Source organism: Dama dama, chromosome X, assembly GCF_033118175.1.
Source record: "Dama dama isolate Ldn47 chromosome X, ASM3311817v1, whole genome shotgun sequence".
Classification (NCBI taxonomy): Eukaryota; Metazoa; Chordata; class Mammalia; order Artiodactyla; family Cervidae; genus Dama; species Dama dama.
The window spans coordinates 136,006,538-136,024,371 of record NC_083714.1 but is presented as its reverse complement, the minus strand read 5'-3'; the positions used below and the strand labels follow the sequence as shown (position 1 = coordinate 136,024,371).

The following is a 17,834-nucleotide window of genomic DNA, read 5'->3' as shown; positions in this document are numbered from 1 at the left end:
AGAACTTTTTGAAATAACTTCCCCCATATGAAGAAGGGGACGACAGAGGATGAGATGGTTGGATGGCATCAACGACTCGATGGACATGAGTTTGAGTAGACGCAGGGAGTTGGTGATGGACAGGGAAGCCTGGCGTGCTGCAGTCCATGGGGTGGCAGAGAGTCAGACACGACTGAGCCACTGAACTCCCCATTTGTACCAAACCACAATTGCTAAAGCCTCCGCTCCCTCCCGCTTCAAATTCCAGCACTGCCCTGTACACCTAGGATTGAGTCAAAGTCAACGCCTGTGGTGCATCACAGAGGGGCTGCGGGGGAGGGGGCAGAAGGGGGAATTATATATATATATATATGTATATATATTACATATATATACATATATATATTTTAAAAAGCTTCAAAGAACTAGCCAACAGGTGGTGAAGCGGCACACTAAGCCTCAAATCCGCACTGTCGCAGGAAGTAGCCCGCGCAGGCGCGTTAGAGCAGCTGCCAAAACCCCTCTAAGCTTTAGAGGCCAGTGTTTTCAGTCGAGCGCAGTTAGCATCCCACCAGCCTCCGCAAAGAAACCGGAGGTCCAGTGCGGCTGCACTGTGCCCATCCCCCAGCGACAGCTCAGGGGTCCCCTGATTGGTTGGCTGATAGCCACTCTGATTGGGTGGCTGATAGCCACTGGATTGGGAGGCGTGTCTTGTAGCGGCCGCTGATTGGTCAGCGGTGTGCATGGACGAGCCCTACTTCCGGTGCGAGGACCGTTTACCCGCCACCGGTAAAACCTAACCGTCTTTTTCAGTTTCTGCTGGGGATACGGCCACGGCTAACCGGTTCCCGCCCCCTTCCGAGGCTGATTTCGCGGATTCCCGGACCAGAAAAGGTCTGTCAAGTGGCACTTTTTCCTTCCCTTGAACTTCTTTTCAGTGTGCGCTAGAAGCAATTGAAAAGAGGTTTGATTTTAATGGCTTGGAGGGCTCCGGAGCGAGGTGGCAGGGGGAGGAGGATTTACTTAAGGGAAGAGAAAGGATTTGCCGTTTCAGAAAGAGCCAGTCTTTTCTGGCTCCGCTGGTGGGTTGGTTTGGGATGGTTCGGGGTGCTTTGTCAAGGTGGTTCCCACTGCTGCTCCTGGAATGCCAGTGCATAGGCACTTGAGATTTGGCCTCTTAGTGGGTACCGGGTGCTGATTGAAAACAGTTGATCCTTTTCCATCCTTTCTCTTCCTTGGTATGGGAGGGGGCCGAGGGGGACGAACGACCGAGGCTCTCACGCTTTATTTAGATTCTTCAAACTCAAAATCCTATTAACTAGCAACTTTTGCTGTAACACCTTTTGAGATGTAAACTTTTATTTTGAGACATCTGATTGTAACCGGCATTAGTCAAACACAGTGCAGCTAAGCTGTTGGTGTTCTAAAGACGTACACGAGGCGAAACCGGGGCTTCCCAGTAGCTCAGTTGGTAAAGAATCCACCTGCAGTGCTGGAGACCCCGGTTCAATTCCTGGGTCGGGAAGATCCGCTGGAGAAGGGATAGGCTACCCACTCCAGTATTCTTGGGCTTCCCTGGTGGCTCAGCTGGTAAAGAATCCACCCACAATGCGGGAGACCTGGGTTCGATCCCTGGCGAAGGGAATGGGCTACCCACTCCAGTATTCTGGCCTGGAGAATTCCATGGACTATATAGTCAATGGAGTCACAAAGAGTCAGACACGATTGAGTGGCTTTCAGGCGAAACAAAGTAAAGATGTGGTTTGAGCACGGTCGTTTGGTAACTTCATCTGTTGGGGATCGCTTCCCTCCGTTTACCTGGCTCTCCCTGAAGTGGTACTGCTCTAGCGTTTTAAACTGGTTTAATGTTTATGCATAGTGATTTTACAAGCAAAACTTTTATGCATAGTATTGTATAAAGAACAGTGCATGGGCTTGATTCCCTGTCAGCTGACTTTATAGCCTCTAAAGTTTGATACTGACGGCAGAAAGGCTGCTTTTCAGAGTCCTGACAGGACTTTTAGAAAGTGATCAGTGCATTGACACAGACTTGTTTAAAAAAATTTTGGTGTGGTCTGGCGATTGTAATCTGCCCTGTCTTGCCAAATATTTCTTGCAGTGGTTTTTGGATAAGTTGATGAGTTGATGGCAAGGGAGAGCTAAAGAGCAGAATCCTCAAGTGACTTTTGAGAAAATGTCTTTGCAGTGTCTTTTTTAATTTTTAAAAATTGTAATGTATTTTGGGGGGCTGTGGTGGGGCTTGCTTGCTGCGCCAGCTTTTCTCTAGTTGCAGCCACTGGGGGCTACTTTCTAGTTGTGGTGCACGGGCTTCTCATTGTGGTGACTTCGCTTGTTGTGGAGCTCAGGCTCTAGGTGTGCAGGCTTCAGTAGTTGCTGCAGCTGAGCTCAGTAGTTGTGGCTCCTGTGGTTGCACAGGCTCAATACTTGTGGCCCGGGGGCTTAGTTGCTCCCTGGCATGTGGGATCTTCCCAGAGTGGGAATCAAACCCCTGTCTCCTGCATTGTCAGGTGGTTTCTTCACTACTGAGCCACCAGGGAAGTCCCCTTTGCAGTGTTTTTAATGTCTAAACTGTGTCTGTTTGAAAACCGGATGGTTTTTCTTAATGTTTTAAGAGATTAGACTTCCTAGTGTAAAATGTAAGTGCACTTCTCTGTAAGTAACCTGATTTTACAAGATTTTGAATTTAACAAATTATATTAATTTTGCATAATCTAGTCATAGTTGGGCTATAAGAAAATGTTGCAAAACCTTTACTTACCTTGTGGAAAGGAGAGAAGGGGAACTAAAACTTAGACTTGGCCTGCTGTGAACCAGACATGATGCTGAGTTCTTAAATGTAATTTGGTCTTTCACAACTCTATGAAGTAGCTATTATTCCAGCTTTACAGGTTAAGGAATTGAGGCACAGAGGGGTTAAATCCCTGCCTAAGCAAAATAGCAAATTTTGCAGTTTGGATTCAGATTCATGTATTTCTTAAAGTCCAGTTCTTTGCACAGTGGCTTGCTAGTTAAAATTCATTTAGGGGAAATGGTTGCTATACCTGTAGTGCATGGTGCAACATAAGTGATAATTACATGTTATGATCCTGAGCAAAAAAAAAAAATATGTGAAGCAAAAAAGAAATCCTTGACAATTGTTTTTTTGGTGGTGTTCCAATTACCAAAAGGATCTCATAGAAGTTACAGTTCTTTATTGTTGGGTTGATTTCTGAAAACCTTGAAACATTTATTGATGTAATAAAACTGTTTCAAAGATTACTTGAATGTTGCAAAATTATGTTTTCATCAGATTGTAGCTATCAAAGGAAAAGCTGACATAAAATAATGTAGAACATTTTTATATTTGAAATGTATCCTTTTCAAGGTACATTTTTGCTGTTGCTCCTAGTGAAAGGAAAATCTCTCTGTAAAAGGAGAAAAAAAAAGACTTAAATTTTTTTAGTTTATACTAAAATATACAGCAATATTGCTTTTTAATTCTTCTAATATCTATCCTATGTACTTATTGTAGATGGTATACATTCTTTTAAATTATAGCATCTATGTAGGCTTCCCCAGTGGCTCAGATGGTAAAGAATCCACTTGCAATGAGGGAGACCAGGGTTCCATCCCAGGGTTGGGAAGATCCCCTGGAGGAGGAAATGGCAACCCACTCCAGTATTCTTGTCTGGAGAATCCCATGGACAGAGAAGCCTGAGGGCTTCAGTCCATGGGGTTATACAAGGAGTGGGACACAACTGAGTGACTAAGCATACGTGATCCTGAGGATTTGTTGTCCATGTGCTCCATGACAAGTTGATTCTTTGAGAGGGTGTCATGACTACCTAAATAATAATAAGGTAGCTTTGCTATGCCAGTCATTGTTCTAAGCACTTGACATATATTAATTCACATCATCCTCATAATTCCATGGTTTGTGCTATTATCCCCATTTTTACAGTTTCTTTTTTTAGCACAGAGAAGTAAGTTGTCCAGAGTCACACAGCTAGTAAGTGGAGGAGCTGGGACCCACACCCTGTATTCTGGTCCAAACTCTAAGGTCTTAATGCTATTTGATGTCGCCTCTCCTGTAACTAGCCAGCATGTGACAACTGCTTTAAAAGTGTTGCAGTGTGAGTGTTCTGGTACTTCTGGGAAAGCAGTTTTACTTTCAGATGGTGTGACATTGCACCCTTGCTTTGTGGAGCTTGGAAGTTGAAGGAAGCCCTGAAGTTTTGAGGTGGTTCTCCTCTGTGGAGTGGTCTCGTGGAGTGCAGGGTATCGGGGGCAGAGGGCATGGCAAGTGCAGAGGTTCAGAGAATGCCAGGTCAGCACTGATTCGTCCGTGTCCTACAGAGACAGAGGTGCTGGGTGGGTGTCTACTGGGTGACTCCATGTACGCCGCCTCTGTGTTTACAGCAGAGTTTTAGCAGCATTGTAATTAAGCCGGGGGGGTGAGGGACTGTCTGACTGTTAGAGCCTCTAACAGTGGTTGGCAAACACTGTTTATAAAAGGTCAGATTTTAAGTATCTTAGTTTTAGAGCAAGGGGACAAGTGATAAGAGGTGACGTCTGAGCAGTGTGGAGAGACCTGACTGGAAAGACCTTGTAGGCCAGGGTAGGAGTTTGGGATTTTATTTTGTTCTTGGCTGAGAAGGGATTCCAGGTGATTTTAATGAAAAAGTAAAGCACCTAGACTGAAGCCAGACTGCACCATGTACTAACTATGAGACCTGGGTAAATTATTAAATTTTCTTTGCCTCAGTTTTCTCTTAAGGAAAATGGGGATGATAATAGAGCCTGCCCTGTGGGGTTGTCAGGAATACTAAATGAATTAACACACATCAAGTGCTTAGAACATTGCCTGGCACAGAATAAGCAGTAAAATCTGTTAGATGGTATTATCTGTACCTTGTGGCATAGTCCAAATGTCCTATAGTGAAACTGTATTTAATGAAAAATTATATATTTAAATCTATAAAACAAAGTTGTTGAAATACTCCCTAGAGCTGGGGTCCCCAATCCCTGGGCTACAGACTGGTGCTGGTCTGTGGCCTATGGCATGGCTGCATGGAGGTGGTGAGCAGCAGGCTAGGGAGCAAAGCTTCATCTGTATTTACAGTTGCTCCCATCACTTACATCCCCCCACCCCAGTCCATGGAAAATGTGTCTCCCACAAAACCCCTCCCTGCTGCCAAAAAGGTTGGGGACTGCTGTCCTAGAGTGGAAACTTTAACTCACTATTCTCATTCTTTGTGCGTTTGAGCAGATCCTGCTCTGCAGTGTCTTTTTTAAGAGCAAGACTTGGGGAGTGATTTTTGAATATCTGTGACTTGGAACTAGGTAAATAAATCATAGCCTATTTGCAAGATGGGGAATTGAGACATTGTTGAAGTGACTATGGTATATCTAAAGGTACTGATTTAGAAAGACATCTTTTCCTTTTGTCTCTTTTTGAACTCGTACATTGTATTCTTTTCTGCATCTGGGTTTTACTCATCATGGCGGTTGTGAGATTTCTGAGATTTATCCTTGTTGTGTGTATCAATAGTTGGTTTATTCTCACTGCTGTGAGAGTTGGTTTATTCTCAGTGCTGTGTAGTCTTCCTTTGTATGAAACCCCAGTTCAAGTATTCATGACTTGTATTAGTTGTATAATCAGAAAAAATAGTCTAAAAAAAGTAAAATTTGGTTGAAGTTACAGCTCAAACTGAAGGTATCTAATAACCTGAATTTATTTTACATTAGTAGACTGCATTTATCTAACTTGAGGGGGCTTCCCAGGTGCCTCAGTGATAAAGAATGTGCCTGCCAAGTAGAAGACACAGGTTTGATCCCCGGGTCAGGAAGATCCCCTGGAGAAGGAAATGGCAACCCACTCCAGTATTCTTACCCTGGCAGGCTCCTCTGTCCATGGGATCGCAAAAAAGTAGGATGTGACTTAGCAACTAAACAAAAACAATCTAACTGGCGAGTTACTTTTCCCTTCATTCTGCCTCTCATTACTGCTCAGGATCGATAAAAGGGCATTAGCTCTCTTATGAACACCCCTCCCAGTGTTCAAATCTGCTACAAAATATGATATGATAGCATTATACTCAATATCCTTTTCTGATTGCTAAGAAGAATGACTCAACCATAACTGAGCCTACATAATTCTAGAAGAGATGTTGACCTATTTTTCACATGCAGTTATTTAGGTTTTACACAAAATTTAACTACGGAAGCAATCATAATCTTAGCGCTGAAATGACCTTAGATGTAATTTTGCCCACTTTTCACCTGGCAGGGGAGGATCTTTAGTGGTCTGCCCAGGCCACACCTTGGTGGAGGCCCAAGCTGGACTCTCCTGACTTAAATTTGGAGGCCTGCAGCCTCCCTGAGTAAAAAGCCTCTGAACTCCTTGACAAAAACAGTTAGAACTCATACTCTGTTGTTCATTTGTTTCCAGCACTTACTCTGTAGCCTTTAGGTTGTAAAGCATTCACTTTACAATTTGGAACTGTGTTTGATCTGGATTCTTATTCCTACATGTGAACAGTAAAGCCCTTCAATTTTTAAGTTTATCCTAAATCACTAATGAAAGAATTCTCATTTTGTTGCTCTCTAAAATTCAACCAGGACTCCAATTCAACTTGAGTTGGCATTCTGAGAATATACCTATGTTAAGTTTGCTAAGGCAATAAGTGTGTGAAGTAACTTTTTTATGCATTGCTTTTCAGGAGTAAGCTTTACCAGTCCTAGACGTTCAAGCATTTTCACAAATAAATCCTCCAGCAAGTTTAAAAATAATTAGGAAGTGGAGTTGCTCTGGTTGCACAAAAAAGATGTCAAGCGGATCTAGTGAAGTTGATGTGGTTTGTATTTCAAGTTGAAAATCTGCTTTTGTTCGTTTTATTGTGTTCTGTTTCTTTTCCAAATTGAGTTTAATTTCATACAGTAAAGTGCAGAGATTGTAAATGTACAGTTCATGAGTTCCAGACAGTGATGTTTAAAGTATTTAAATGATGAGCATATGTGTACAAGTTTTAAAATTTTAACTATCTACCAAGATTCATTTTTTCTGACTCTTTTAACATAATTATATGAAATCATTTTGAAAAGTATAAGGCCCTGTATACAAAGGTAACATGGGGTCTGTCTGTCTATCTATCTATCTATCTATCTATCTATCTATATCTATATATATATATATAGTTAAGTACTAATCTATAACCCAACCCCACATTATCTTGCTTATGGCTTTTGAAACAGACATATGTACTTTTAAATGGTTAAAATGATTCCTGTAGCTCATAATCCATTCTTAGAATACACTCTTAGAATATCATGGTTGTTTACTTATCTATTTACTTATTTATGCCCTATCTCCTTCTCCCCAAAATGTTTTAGGTGATTTAGAGATTAACTTCTCAAGAAGAATAGGTGTGGGGAATTCCCTGGCAGTCCAGTGGTTAGGACTCTTGAGATCTCACTCATAGCCGAGAGTCCACATTCAATCTCTGGTCTGGGAACTAAGATCCCACAAGCCTCGCAGTGCAGGGGAAGAAAATAATAAGAAATATATGCTCAAGTGTTTCCTATTTTGTCCACAGAGTGGCACTGTTGGATTATTTTAAAAAATCAAAAGTCATGAAGAGGATTCTTTGTAGTTGCTTTTAGAAAACGCTTATTTTATAGCAGTTCTGGTGCCAAATTACTAGAAGAATAGACTTTCTACCTTAAGGTACACAGGAGGAAAATGATGTCTTATGTGTGGTTGTGATAATGTGAAGTTTTGAAAGTGCATCTTTTCCTGTAGTCATAGTATTGAAAATAGACAAAGGTCCTTTGATATCACCAGTTGACTTTTGGAGCCTCTTGGAAGTGAAGTAAGTCCTCAATTTTTCTTAAAGTTCTATCATCATTCCTTTTAATTTGTTAATAAATCTTCCTTAGATAAGAACACGAATCCCTGCTTATGATGATGATAACATTGTTCTTTATGCATATGAACCAAATACTGCATATTTCAGTAATGTAAGTAATGTTAATTGCCATTTGCCAAATACATTAACATTTAACCACTTTAAAGGAAAAGATTTCAATTCTTCATAAACTATAGATTTCCTCTACACTCACTCAAAAAATACTAGTCTCTCTCAAATTTGTCCACTTCCTTTCATTAAACAGTGAGCAAAATCATTTCACTTCCTTTTTTCCTTGTAGGAAAGTCAGAGCAGTTTTTACTTATTTTTCAGTGTAAAACTCTAAACCTAAGTCCCTGCGACATTATGAATTCTTTCCATACTCCCTCTCTTAATCAGCAGTGGGTATTTTCATTCTCATATTAACATGGTTTTTTTTTTGGTTTTTTTTTTGTCTCTGGTTTAGATTAAGACCTCTGAAACTCTTTGTAAAGTTGGTTTAAAATAATAAGTTAATATTATTCTTTCCTCTCATTGTTCAGTCTGAATTTCACAGAATTATTAACTGTTCAATTTTTAAACTATTAGCAGGAAACTGCTGCATCTGAGACATCTTACAATGAAGAAGAACAAGGAACAATTCAGGATATCTTTATTCATTGCCAGGTACAAAAAGTTCTGTCTGTCTCAAATGCAGTTTTCTAAAATACTAAACTAAAATTCTCTTTATCTCATATACAGTATATAATTGAAAGTATGCTGTTTTGAATTATTTATGATTATCACTCTCATTATGCTCTTTTAACAGTTTTCTTCGGTGAAAGTTTCAAAATAGCAGTGTGTAGTTTTTATAGCCTTTTGTAAAAACCCTTAATTGATCAAGTGTAGTTATAGCTCTTTCATCTAAACTGTTCGATACTGAATTAATTTCCCCTACAAATTCTTTAAAGGAAGTTGGCTGATATAGATAAAATTTAGTATGTACCTAAATGTATGTCAGGATATTTCAATTGAAATGAAATGACAGCCCACTGTTTATTAATGAGTTTATCTTACATAGTTTTGAGGGGATTTTTTTTAAAAATTGACATGTTGGTGGAGACTGGTAGAGGTAGCTAACTATCAAGGATTTTGTGAGCTGCATACCCTAGCAATAATGAACATTTATAAGAAGTAAATGTTTCTTAACATATAAAATTTCTGTGATACAATGAACTAACATACTTTGAAAAGTAAGAAGTGTCTATGAGAGTCTTTATCATGCCTTTATCATGAGAACAGTGGAACACTTAAAGGGGACTTGTGGTGTCTTCTGGGGAAGGATGTACAGAGAGCGGGAAGGTGGGGGCCAAGTAGGGAGTTCTGATTTTTAGCAGCAGCAGCTCAGCCTGCTTTACATCAGCATCCACGAGGTTGATGAATGAGGTTGACACAGCTCTGCCAGGACCTTCTGAACGATTATGCAAGATGTGGTGGGATGGAGCATCTCCCATAAGACACACCCAGGTTTCAGAGTCACAGCCCTGCAGTGGGCCGTGGGGGATCCTCTCCATTTCTCCTCTTGTGCCGGCTCCCTCCTGTCTTCGGCACCTTCCCTTCCCAGTCTAGGCCACATGGGGCAGCACTTCCACCTGTTCTTTTTTATCCTTCCCAGCGTCCCCTTTAGTAAAACCCCAGCCCTGTCCAGCCAGGCTGGGAAGCAGAGGGGAGGACCTCTGCTGGGGACTGGTGACCCTCAGACAACCTCAATCCTTCTCGCTTATTTCATGGAGAAAATGGGGAAGCGTGGAGCAGAAATCCCCCCAAAGTCCCGATTCTTCTCACAGCCCACAAACCTGCCTAGTTCCATCTCTGCCAACCTCCTTCCTGACCGCTGGAGTGGGAAAAGGGTTCCCCCTGTAAGGCTAACACTAACACCTCCTCTGGTTTCTGCATCTGATCCGATCCTCTTTCCCTGTGTTCAGACACCTCCATTCTTCCATCACCTCCCTCTCTCCTGGATCTTCAGCCTCTGTCTCTCTCAGCATACTCATTCTCCCACTGTTATTTATTAAAATCACTGCTTTTGGCCTCCTATCCCTCTCTCCTTCCCTTCATAACCCAGCACTTTGAATGTCATTTATGTTCACTCTGTAAACATTTGACTTCCTGTTTGGGTATTTGGGGGGTTGTTTTCTATTGAAGTAGAGCTGATTTATAATATTGTGTTAGTTCCAGGTGTAGAGCATAAATTTGGGGTGTAATTCCCTGTGCTCTACAGTAAATCCTTGTTTCTTATCTATTTTATGTATAGTAGTTAATATCAGTTAATGTCATGCTCCTAATTTGTTGGGTATTTTTTAATATACTCTTCCTTCTGCCCTGTATACTCTTGCATGCATTTCTACCTGGTGGACACTTTCTCATCTTTTCACTCTTAACACAGATAACACCCACGACTGCCCACCTAGATTAGGTCTTGCCCTTCTGTGCACACTTAGCTTCTTATTCTTATCTGTATTATGGCCATAATATTAATAACACTTGAACACTACTGGACTAGCCATTGTGCAGTATTATTATTATGTTAGTAGTGATACTATAGCACATTGCTTTGTCCTTAAGAGAACTAAGAGATATTTTCATCCTGATTCTATTAATAAGGAAATTGAATAGCAGAGAAGTAACTTGAACCCCACTGTGTTCCCCTCAAGCCTGTGCTGAGAGCCAGCAGGTCTCACACTTGATCATGTCAGAATCACCTAGAGGGCTTGTGAAAACAGGTCGCTGCTCTCGCTCTCAGACCTCCCAATTCAGTAGATCTGGGGTGGGAGATGTAGCATTTCCAACAAGCTAGTAGATGGTGCTGTTGCCTCTGACACTGAAATCAATTGCCCCTCGCTGCTAATCACTCTATTTACCTTGTCTCTTTACTTGTCTCTCTCCAGCTAAAATGGGAGTTCCTTAGGGCAGGAGCTGGTTCTGTTCTTTTTTTTTTTTTTTTTTAATGTCCACATTCCCAGCATCTAGCAAAGCAGTCTGGCAGGTGGTAAGCTCTCAATAAATGTTTAGTTGAATGAATGATGTAATGGTTCTGGCCTTTTTATTTAAGTGTATTTTTGCCAAAATGAAATTTCTATGTATTTCAAGAATTCTCAGGTTTTATCAATCACATACCCGATTGGCATACAGGGGCTGTGTACTCGAATGTTTTATAAAGTTAATTGTTAATTGCATGACTTTAATCTGGGGACTTCCCTGGGGGTTCAGTGGTTGATTCTACACTTCCAGTGCAGTGTTCAATCCCTGGCCAGGGAACTAGGATCTCACATGCCACATGGCCAAAAATAAATAAATAAAACATGCTGATGCCAAAGGTCACATCTGTTGTATTTGGTTCACTGTTCCTTCCAGAGTGGACCCTTCACTGCCTATTAGTTTATACCATCATTATGGGAAGAGGCTCTTTTGCCTTTTAGCAGATTTTAAATTTTCTTTCCTAAACTATCACCTTCCTTGATGTAAAATGACTCCAGCATAAATGTGACGGCTTATAGGAATTGTGGAACATTTACTTTCCAGTATTAAAGCTTCTTCAAATGCCTGTATGATATGGAGGAGTTGAGTAGGAGGTTGGGGCACTTTAATCTCAGCCAGCTCGGCCCTGGATCACTAACAACCAGGCATTAAGTGGGAAATAAGAAATTTCTGATGGCTTGAGAACTTTCTTTGTTTCTGGCAGTCAAAGGTTGGCTTAATGGTATTTTTTATGTTACTTTTCTTTTGAAGTAGAAATTAGTAACAGTTTGTACTATAATAGGCCATCTATGATGCTATTCAAGACCTGGATAAGAAGTTTGATATTATTCATGGAAAGGTTTCAAAAATTCACCGTTACCGTTGCCGTATGAAGTCAATGTGGCAAAGCCGTGTAAGTGTTACAAAAATATTTTCACAGCTATAATAAATAAACCTCTGGGTTCTAAAGATGTCAATTAGAAGTGAGAGAGAACTAATAACTCTTAAAGAGGAATAAGGCTGATCTGTACTTGCTATAGCAGCAGATGGGAGACTAAACCTCTGCTGGAAAAATGCTGATGTTTAGGTTTGAGATATGTATGACAATGGGTATTTTTATATTTGTAACCATAATATATAAAATGTGATTCAAATGTAGGGGTGAAGAGAAATAGAGCACTTATCTTTAATAATGTAAAGCAATCTTCCATAGAAAATAACTATCAATGTATTTACTATATATGTCTTTTTCCTTTTACTCACAGTTAATTTGTGCTGGGTTTGTGTCATTTCAGAAACTACATGGACATAGATATAAAAAGTATAATTGCCAGCATTCTAGAAAGAGCAAATGCCTGAAAAGGAAGAGAAGGGACCTTACCTCTTCATTATCTCTCACTGAAAGTTATAGCCCCACTATACCAGTAAGCAGGCAGGATAATGATTCCCAGAGCAACACTTCGGGAATACCTATCGAGTCCCAGAAGTCCCCAGAGCGGGAGCAGGAGTCATTCATCCAGGATCAGGAGCCAGATCGCAACCCGAGCCCAGGGATCCCTGCCATCTTCACACAACCCTATGAGCCATACGAATACACGCAGGAGGAATCCAGGCAGGTCCCTTCTTACTACGACAGCCCACGGGCCCACAGCACCACCAATTTCTTCACACCGAACCAGGCCACTGTAATTCCAACTGCATCCATACTGACCCAGATGGAACCTGAACCAATACCTACCCCTGATGTTGTGACCTATCCACCTTTATTTGATACCCAGCCCTCCAGGCGTAATAGCTCACCTCCCTACACGCCGAACACTTATGGTGAGTATGAACTGACACCTGTTACAGGTAGCATTATTTACCCTATAGTCCTCAGCACTTGGATGCAAGTTTGTGGAAGCTGTTTGTTTCTCATCTTGAGTACTAGTTTGGGGTGATACTCTTAGCGATGACTAACACTTCTTGAGTGTCTCTAATGTGCCCGCACTATGCCAGTCAACTGACAGTGCCTCTACACTAATACTCATAATGATCACACTGTGAGTTTTTTCATCTTGTTTTTCTTTACCCTTTCCCTGTGTAAACAATCACATGTTCCTAAAATGGCTAGAGCCCAGATGACAGAAAAGGAAAGGCACACTTTAGGTTAATTCACACAGAGGTCAAACTTGTGTTGACATCTTTGGTTAGAGAAATAAATCTTCCTAGCGAATTACAAAACCCACTTCCATTACAACACACTAACTTTAAGGAGTCGAGCACTCTGGTTGAATAACTGAGTACTTGTCTGGACACAAAGAAATTTGAGTACAACTTAGTTTATGGCATGGGCTTCCCTGGTGGCACAGGCAGTAAAGAGTCTGCCTGCAATGCAAGAGACCGGGGTTGCATCCCTGGGTCGGGAAGCTGCCCTGGAGAAGGGAATGGCAATCCACTCGAGTATTCTTGCCTGGAGAATCCCATGGACAGAGGAGCCTGGTGGGTCACAGTCTGTGAGGTCACAAAGAGTTGCACATGACTGAGCAACTAACACTCTCACTTTTATTTTATAGCATAGCTAAAACTTCTTGAGGTATGAGCACTTACATTATTTCATGTCTCAGTTACTTTTTAAATATAAACCTCCAACCAAATATCTATTACTATGCAATGAAACTTGAAAGAGATATTCAGTGTAATGTTAAAGTTACTTTTGACCTAGCTAAGCACAAAATAATCTTGTTTTCTGCAAAATTCAGATAAGCATTTAAGCCTTGAGAGACGGGAATTTTAAAGCCATGGTAGAGGGTTGGTAAGAGAACTCATGTGGTTCTCAAAGATAATGGAAGTTATTGAAATTCATTAATTAAAATGAATAAATTTAAGCAACTTTAGAACTATAAATTCTGGAAATTTCCCACTGAAATTAGCTAGTAAAATAAACCTCATCTGGAGAGACCAAGAGGACAGAAATTGAGAGAAATTCATTGAAATTCTTAAAGGAAGAGAGCAGTAGCTTGGCTTAGATTAACTTAATTCAACCTAAGTTACAGGTCTTCTTGCTATATTTGCCTGTGGCCAAAGAGGCCTTGGGTTGCTCAGTCTGTTTTATGATCTTTGAAACTCTAAGGTACCTTCTGAAGTTGCTTTTGTTGTTTGGGGGAGGTCATGTGGGACAGCAACCCACTCTGGTACTCCTGCCTGGAGAATCCTATGGATGGAGGAGCATGGTAGGCTCTAGTCCATGGGGTCGCAAAGAGTCGGACACAACTAAGCAACTTCACTTACTCACTCACATGGGACATTCTTGGGTCGCTAGCCTAAGGTCATCTTTAGTCTTTCATTACATTTTACCTTGAAGTTCTGGGTCCATGCTGGGGTACTTCACAGAATGTTCCAGGAATGATACAATTACTCCCTACTTAACATCTCTTCTTTCAGGATAATATCAGGTCAAGTATGATTTGTCTTTTTCCCCTCTTTGAAGCTCCAACTTCACCAGTTAGAAATCGCCCGGATTTCTTCAGAGAAAACTTCCCTGAGGACCCCTCAACCTGGTCCGTGGATGAAGTGATCACGTTTCTGCAAGATGTAGATCCTCTGATACTCGATCCCCTGGTTGACCTCTTCAGGAAACATGTAATGTATCTTTTGATCTGGTTTTTCTGCCTTAATGACTTTGAATTATCTCTTTGCAGACCCTTCAGTTGGTTACTGTTTAGTATAGATGGTGGGGGAACCCTATCAACTGATTTTTCCATATTTGAGAGAGTTCACTTTGCCCAAAGTCAGATCCTTAAAGGGTAGAGGGTGGATTTGTGCTTAAATGGTTACCCAAGTACCTAACATACTACACGTCTTCAAGTTCTCAAGAGAAGATGATTCAGCATGGCCACTCTCAGGTGTCTTCTTTGTAAGACCACCTACAAAGATCCTCCTCCCCACCTGCTCCCTGCTTGGCCCTGGGATTGTGAGTAGGAGGGAGTGACCACTGTTGTAATACATTGTCCTCCTTGTTATGATTCCCAATGAACCCAGTAACTGATTCCATTTGGCTCTGTTCTGTTGACCTTACATGATTACTGACGATTTGGGATGCTGATACTCTCATGCCATTTACAAAGTAACATCATGGGCTAAATTTTTTAAGTTCTAATTTCTTTAATTTCTACTTTTACTTACTAGAAAATGTATAGAAGGTACCTGACAAAAGCAGTACTGTGAAGGACTTCAGGTCCCTTCAGCCAGTGATAAATGATTCAGCAGTTTTATTTTTAAACTAGATCTCATAAAAACCAAATAATATGCTTCAGCAGCATCACTTGGCCAATTAATTCTTTTTTACACTAGGAGGATGGCTTGTGACTATCAAGTAATATTTTTGTAGTTTCCTAATGAATAAAATTAGTGCCCACATATCTGATGTACCATTTTCAATATGGTAAGAAAATCAGTCATTAGTTTTTAGCATCTAATTAGCTTCAGATAACTAACTGATTACCTTCCAATGTTAAGACAGCACTGTATAGCACACTAATAGCTGAGATACTCATGTTCCAGCCCTTCTAAGAAAGTCAATGACCGTCTGAAATTCATTTTTATGATTCATTAAGTTTTTACTCTCTTTGTCACAGTTATGCAGTATTTTGTTTAACATAAGGTATTTAAAAATAGGTAGCTTGACGCTTAGGACATTTTTAAGATATTAAATTTCCTTTTTCTTAAAATTTGAAGCAAATTTACAAGTGATTAAGTGATGCTCCACTGTACAAATTAGATTTTTGATAGTTTCCATCAATCAGTTGCAGATTCAGAGAATATATAGCTGGAATGAGCTGCTCTCTAATTGTGTTACATGTTCTTATATAGAAAGGAGAAACTATTCTGATTCAATATGAATGCTTTATTAATTATTTTAATTTCCTTTGCTCTGTAGGGCATTGATGGGAAAGCTCTGCTACTGCTCAAGAGTGACATGATGATAAAGTACATGGGGCTTAAGCTGGGGACAGCCTTGAAGGTGTGCCACTACGTCGAAAGGCTTAAAGAAGGAAGATACATCTACAATTTATAAAGCACGTATAGGTTAGACTGGACTTAATTCTGGGAAGACCAATGCTGTCTTTGCTCTGCCCTTAGAAGTTTTTGTTGCATAGAAGATTCCTTTAAGATATGCTGTATCCAAAATAGCAGAACCTGGGATAGTCCAGTCTACTTCTTTAGAAGCCATTTAATGTATTAGTGCTAGCATAGTCAAACTGGTTGTTTGTTCTTATCTTTTCATTATTTTCATTGTATAGTTTACAGATATACTTCATGCAGGAAACAGAAATACCTTTTGATTTTGGTTAATGTTTATATGTAAAACCAAAACAGTCAAGTCCCAAAGGGCAAAATATCAGGCACTGACAAGCTTTCTAAAGAAATCCATATGACATTTTCCTTAGAAGAAAATTTAAAGTTGCAACTATAGGTATCCTGTTTTTCTCAAATATTTTATGTCTGTTACTGCAATGTTCTGTTTGTATTCTACCAGTTTCCCAAAAGGGAATAGGCACATAAATTATTTTCCTTTATGTTATTATTTCACTGTATGTTTTATCTGTCCCTACTAGAAGGAAAAAAGCAGCCTTTTAAGATTTCATGAGGCGTTCTTACCAGTTTTTAAAAAAATTATCACATAGTCATTTCATGCAAGAGATACTACACTACAAGGGTGGTTTGGATTGAATCTGACTATATTCTTTTCAACTAAATACATGTTATTTTACAACTTCCATATTTTGTCTAAACTTGGACATTTAACTAGGCATTCATTGCTCACATCTCTCCATGAAGATGCCTATGTCTGAGTTTTTTAAAGATGTGTTTTATTGTCTCTTCATTCCTCATATGGATACTGTTTTGTGTTTATATTTTATTCTGTACCTGAAGTATACACAGAATTAAATTCTTTTTTAATTTAAAATGGCACTTTACACTTCCACTGAGCTAAAGACCATCTCTATATATAATGAGTTTTTTAATTGTTTAAAACACATGCAAAGTGTTTGCTATCACTGGTACCTCTCAGCTCACACTTCAGGGTTTCCGTACAGGGAAGTTCTATCTTGTGCAATGTTTCTAGTTAATTTCCTTTCTGAGCCATTTATCTTTATAAACTTTAGACAAGTACATTAATTCTGATTTGAACTTTACTTTAAAAATTAGAACCTTCATGTGAAACATTCATTGTTATTTTATTTATTACATCATATGTTGTATAATATTCAGTGTAATGTTAATAAGTTATGAGAAATGGTGCTGATTTTATTAGCCATTTGTTATAAATGCCAATAAGATGTTCACCAGGGGTAAGAATATACATTATCTTTTTAGAAAACCAAGTGTACCTTATAAGCAAATATAACTATTTACTGGGCATATATGATTTAAAGGACATTTTCATCTATATTATTGCTTTTGTGTTAGAAGATTCAGATTTCAACTTCATCTTCTTTCAAACTGTTTATGTGAAGATGCTGTGCCCACTTGAACAGTCCTCAGGCGTTTGTATAAGCACTATGTTTTACAGTTTTTAAATATAATAAAGTTTAATAATTACAGCCATTAATGTCAAAGCCTCAGATTTGATTTTACTTGCTTAAAGAGTTAAAGCCAGCAGTGATGCATGTCATGAATCGTTATGCTTTGTGACAGCCTCACTAGAGAATTCTCTTTCCATCCTGAATATCAAGGCAAAAGTATGGCTAACACAATAACTTTCATAAATACAGACTTCAAGTACCAGGACTAGAATTTCATATCCACTGAAACAAATTTTTCTCTCTAAAATTACTCTCATCTTCATGAAACATAGTCAAATCAAGACTAAATTTGTTCACGGAATGGTCAACTCATCAGTTGACCACATAGGCTCCTCCAAAGTGGCTGTGGTGGAAATCCTCAGGATTCATCTCAGAACAAACT

At 39.8% G+C, this 17,834-nt stretch overlaps 1 protein-coding gene across 5 annotated transcripts; it reads left to right on the top strand.

The window, feature by feature from the left end:
* Positions 1–761: 761 nt before the first annotated feature.
* On the top strand, positions 762–17,466 carry SCML1 (Scm polycomb group protein like 1). 5 transcript variants are annotated; one of them, XM_061136186.1, is made up of 9 exons: positions 774–873; positions 5,249–5,322; positions 6,702–6,836; positions 7,918–7,998; positions 8,478–8,552; positions 11,686–11,796; positions 12,179–12,707; positions 14,353–14,504; positions 15,802–17,466. In XM_061136186.1, exons 3-9 carry the CDS (start codon positions 6,807–6,809, stop codon positions 15,937–15,939), a joined length of 1,116 nt encoding a protein of 371 aa, XP_060992169.1. In that variant the 5' UTR covers positions 774–873; positions 5,249–5,322; positions 6,702–6,806; the 3' UTR covers positions 15,940–17,466. The 5 variants fall into 5 exon arrangements, with proteins under 5 accessions (XP_060992167.1, XP_060992169.1, XP_060992166.1 ...); XM_061136183.1 differs by having other exon boundaries at positions 8,475–8,552; XM_061136184.1 differs by lacking the exon at positions 5,249–5,322 and having other exon boundaries at positions 762–873; positions 8,475–8,552.
* The last annotated feature ends 368 nt before the right edge of the window (positions 17,467–17,834 follow it).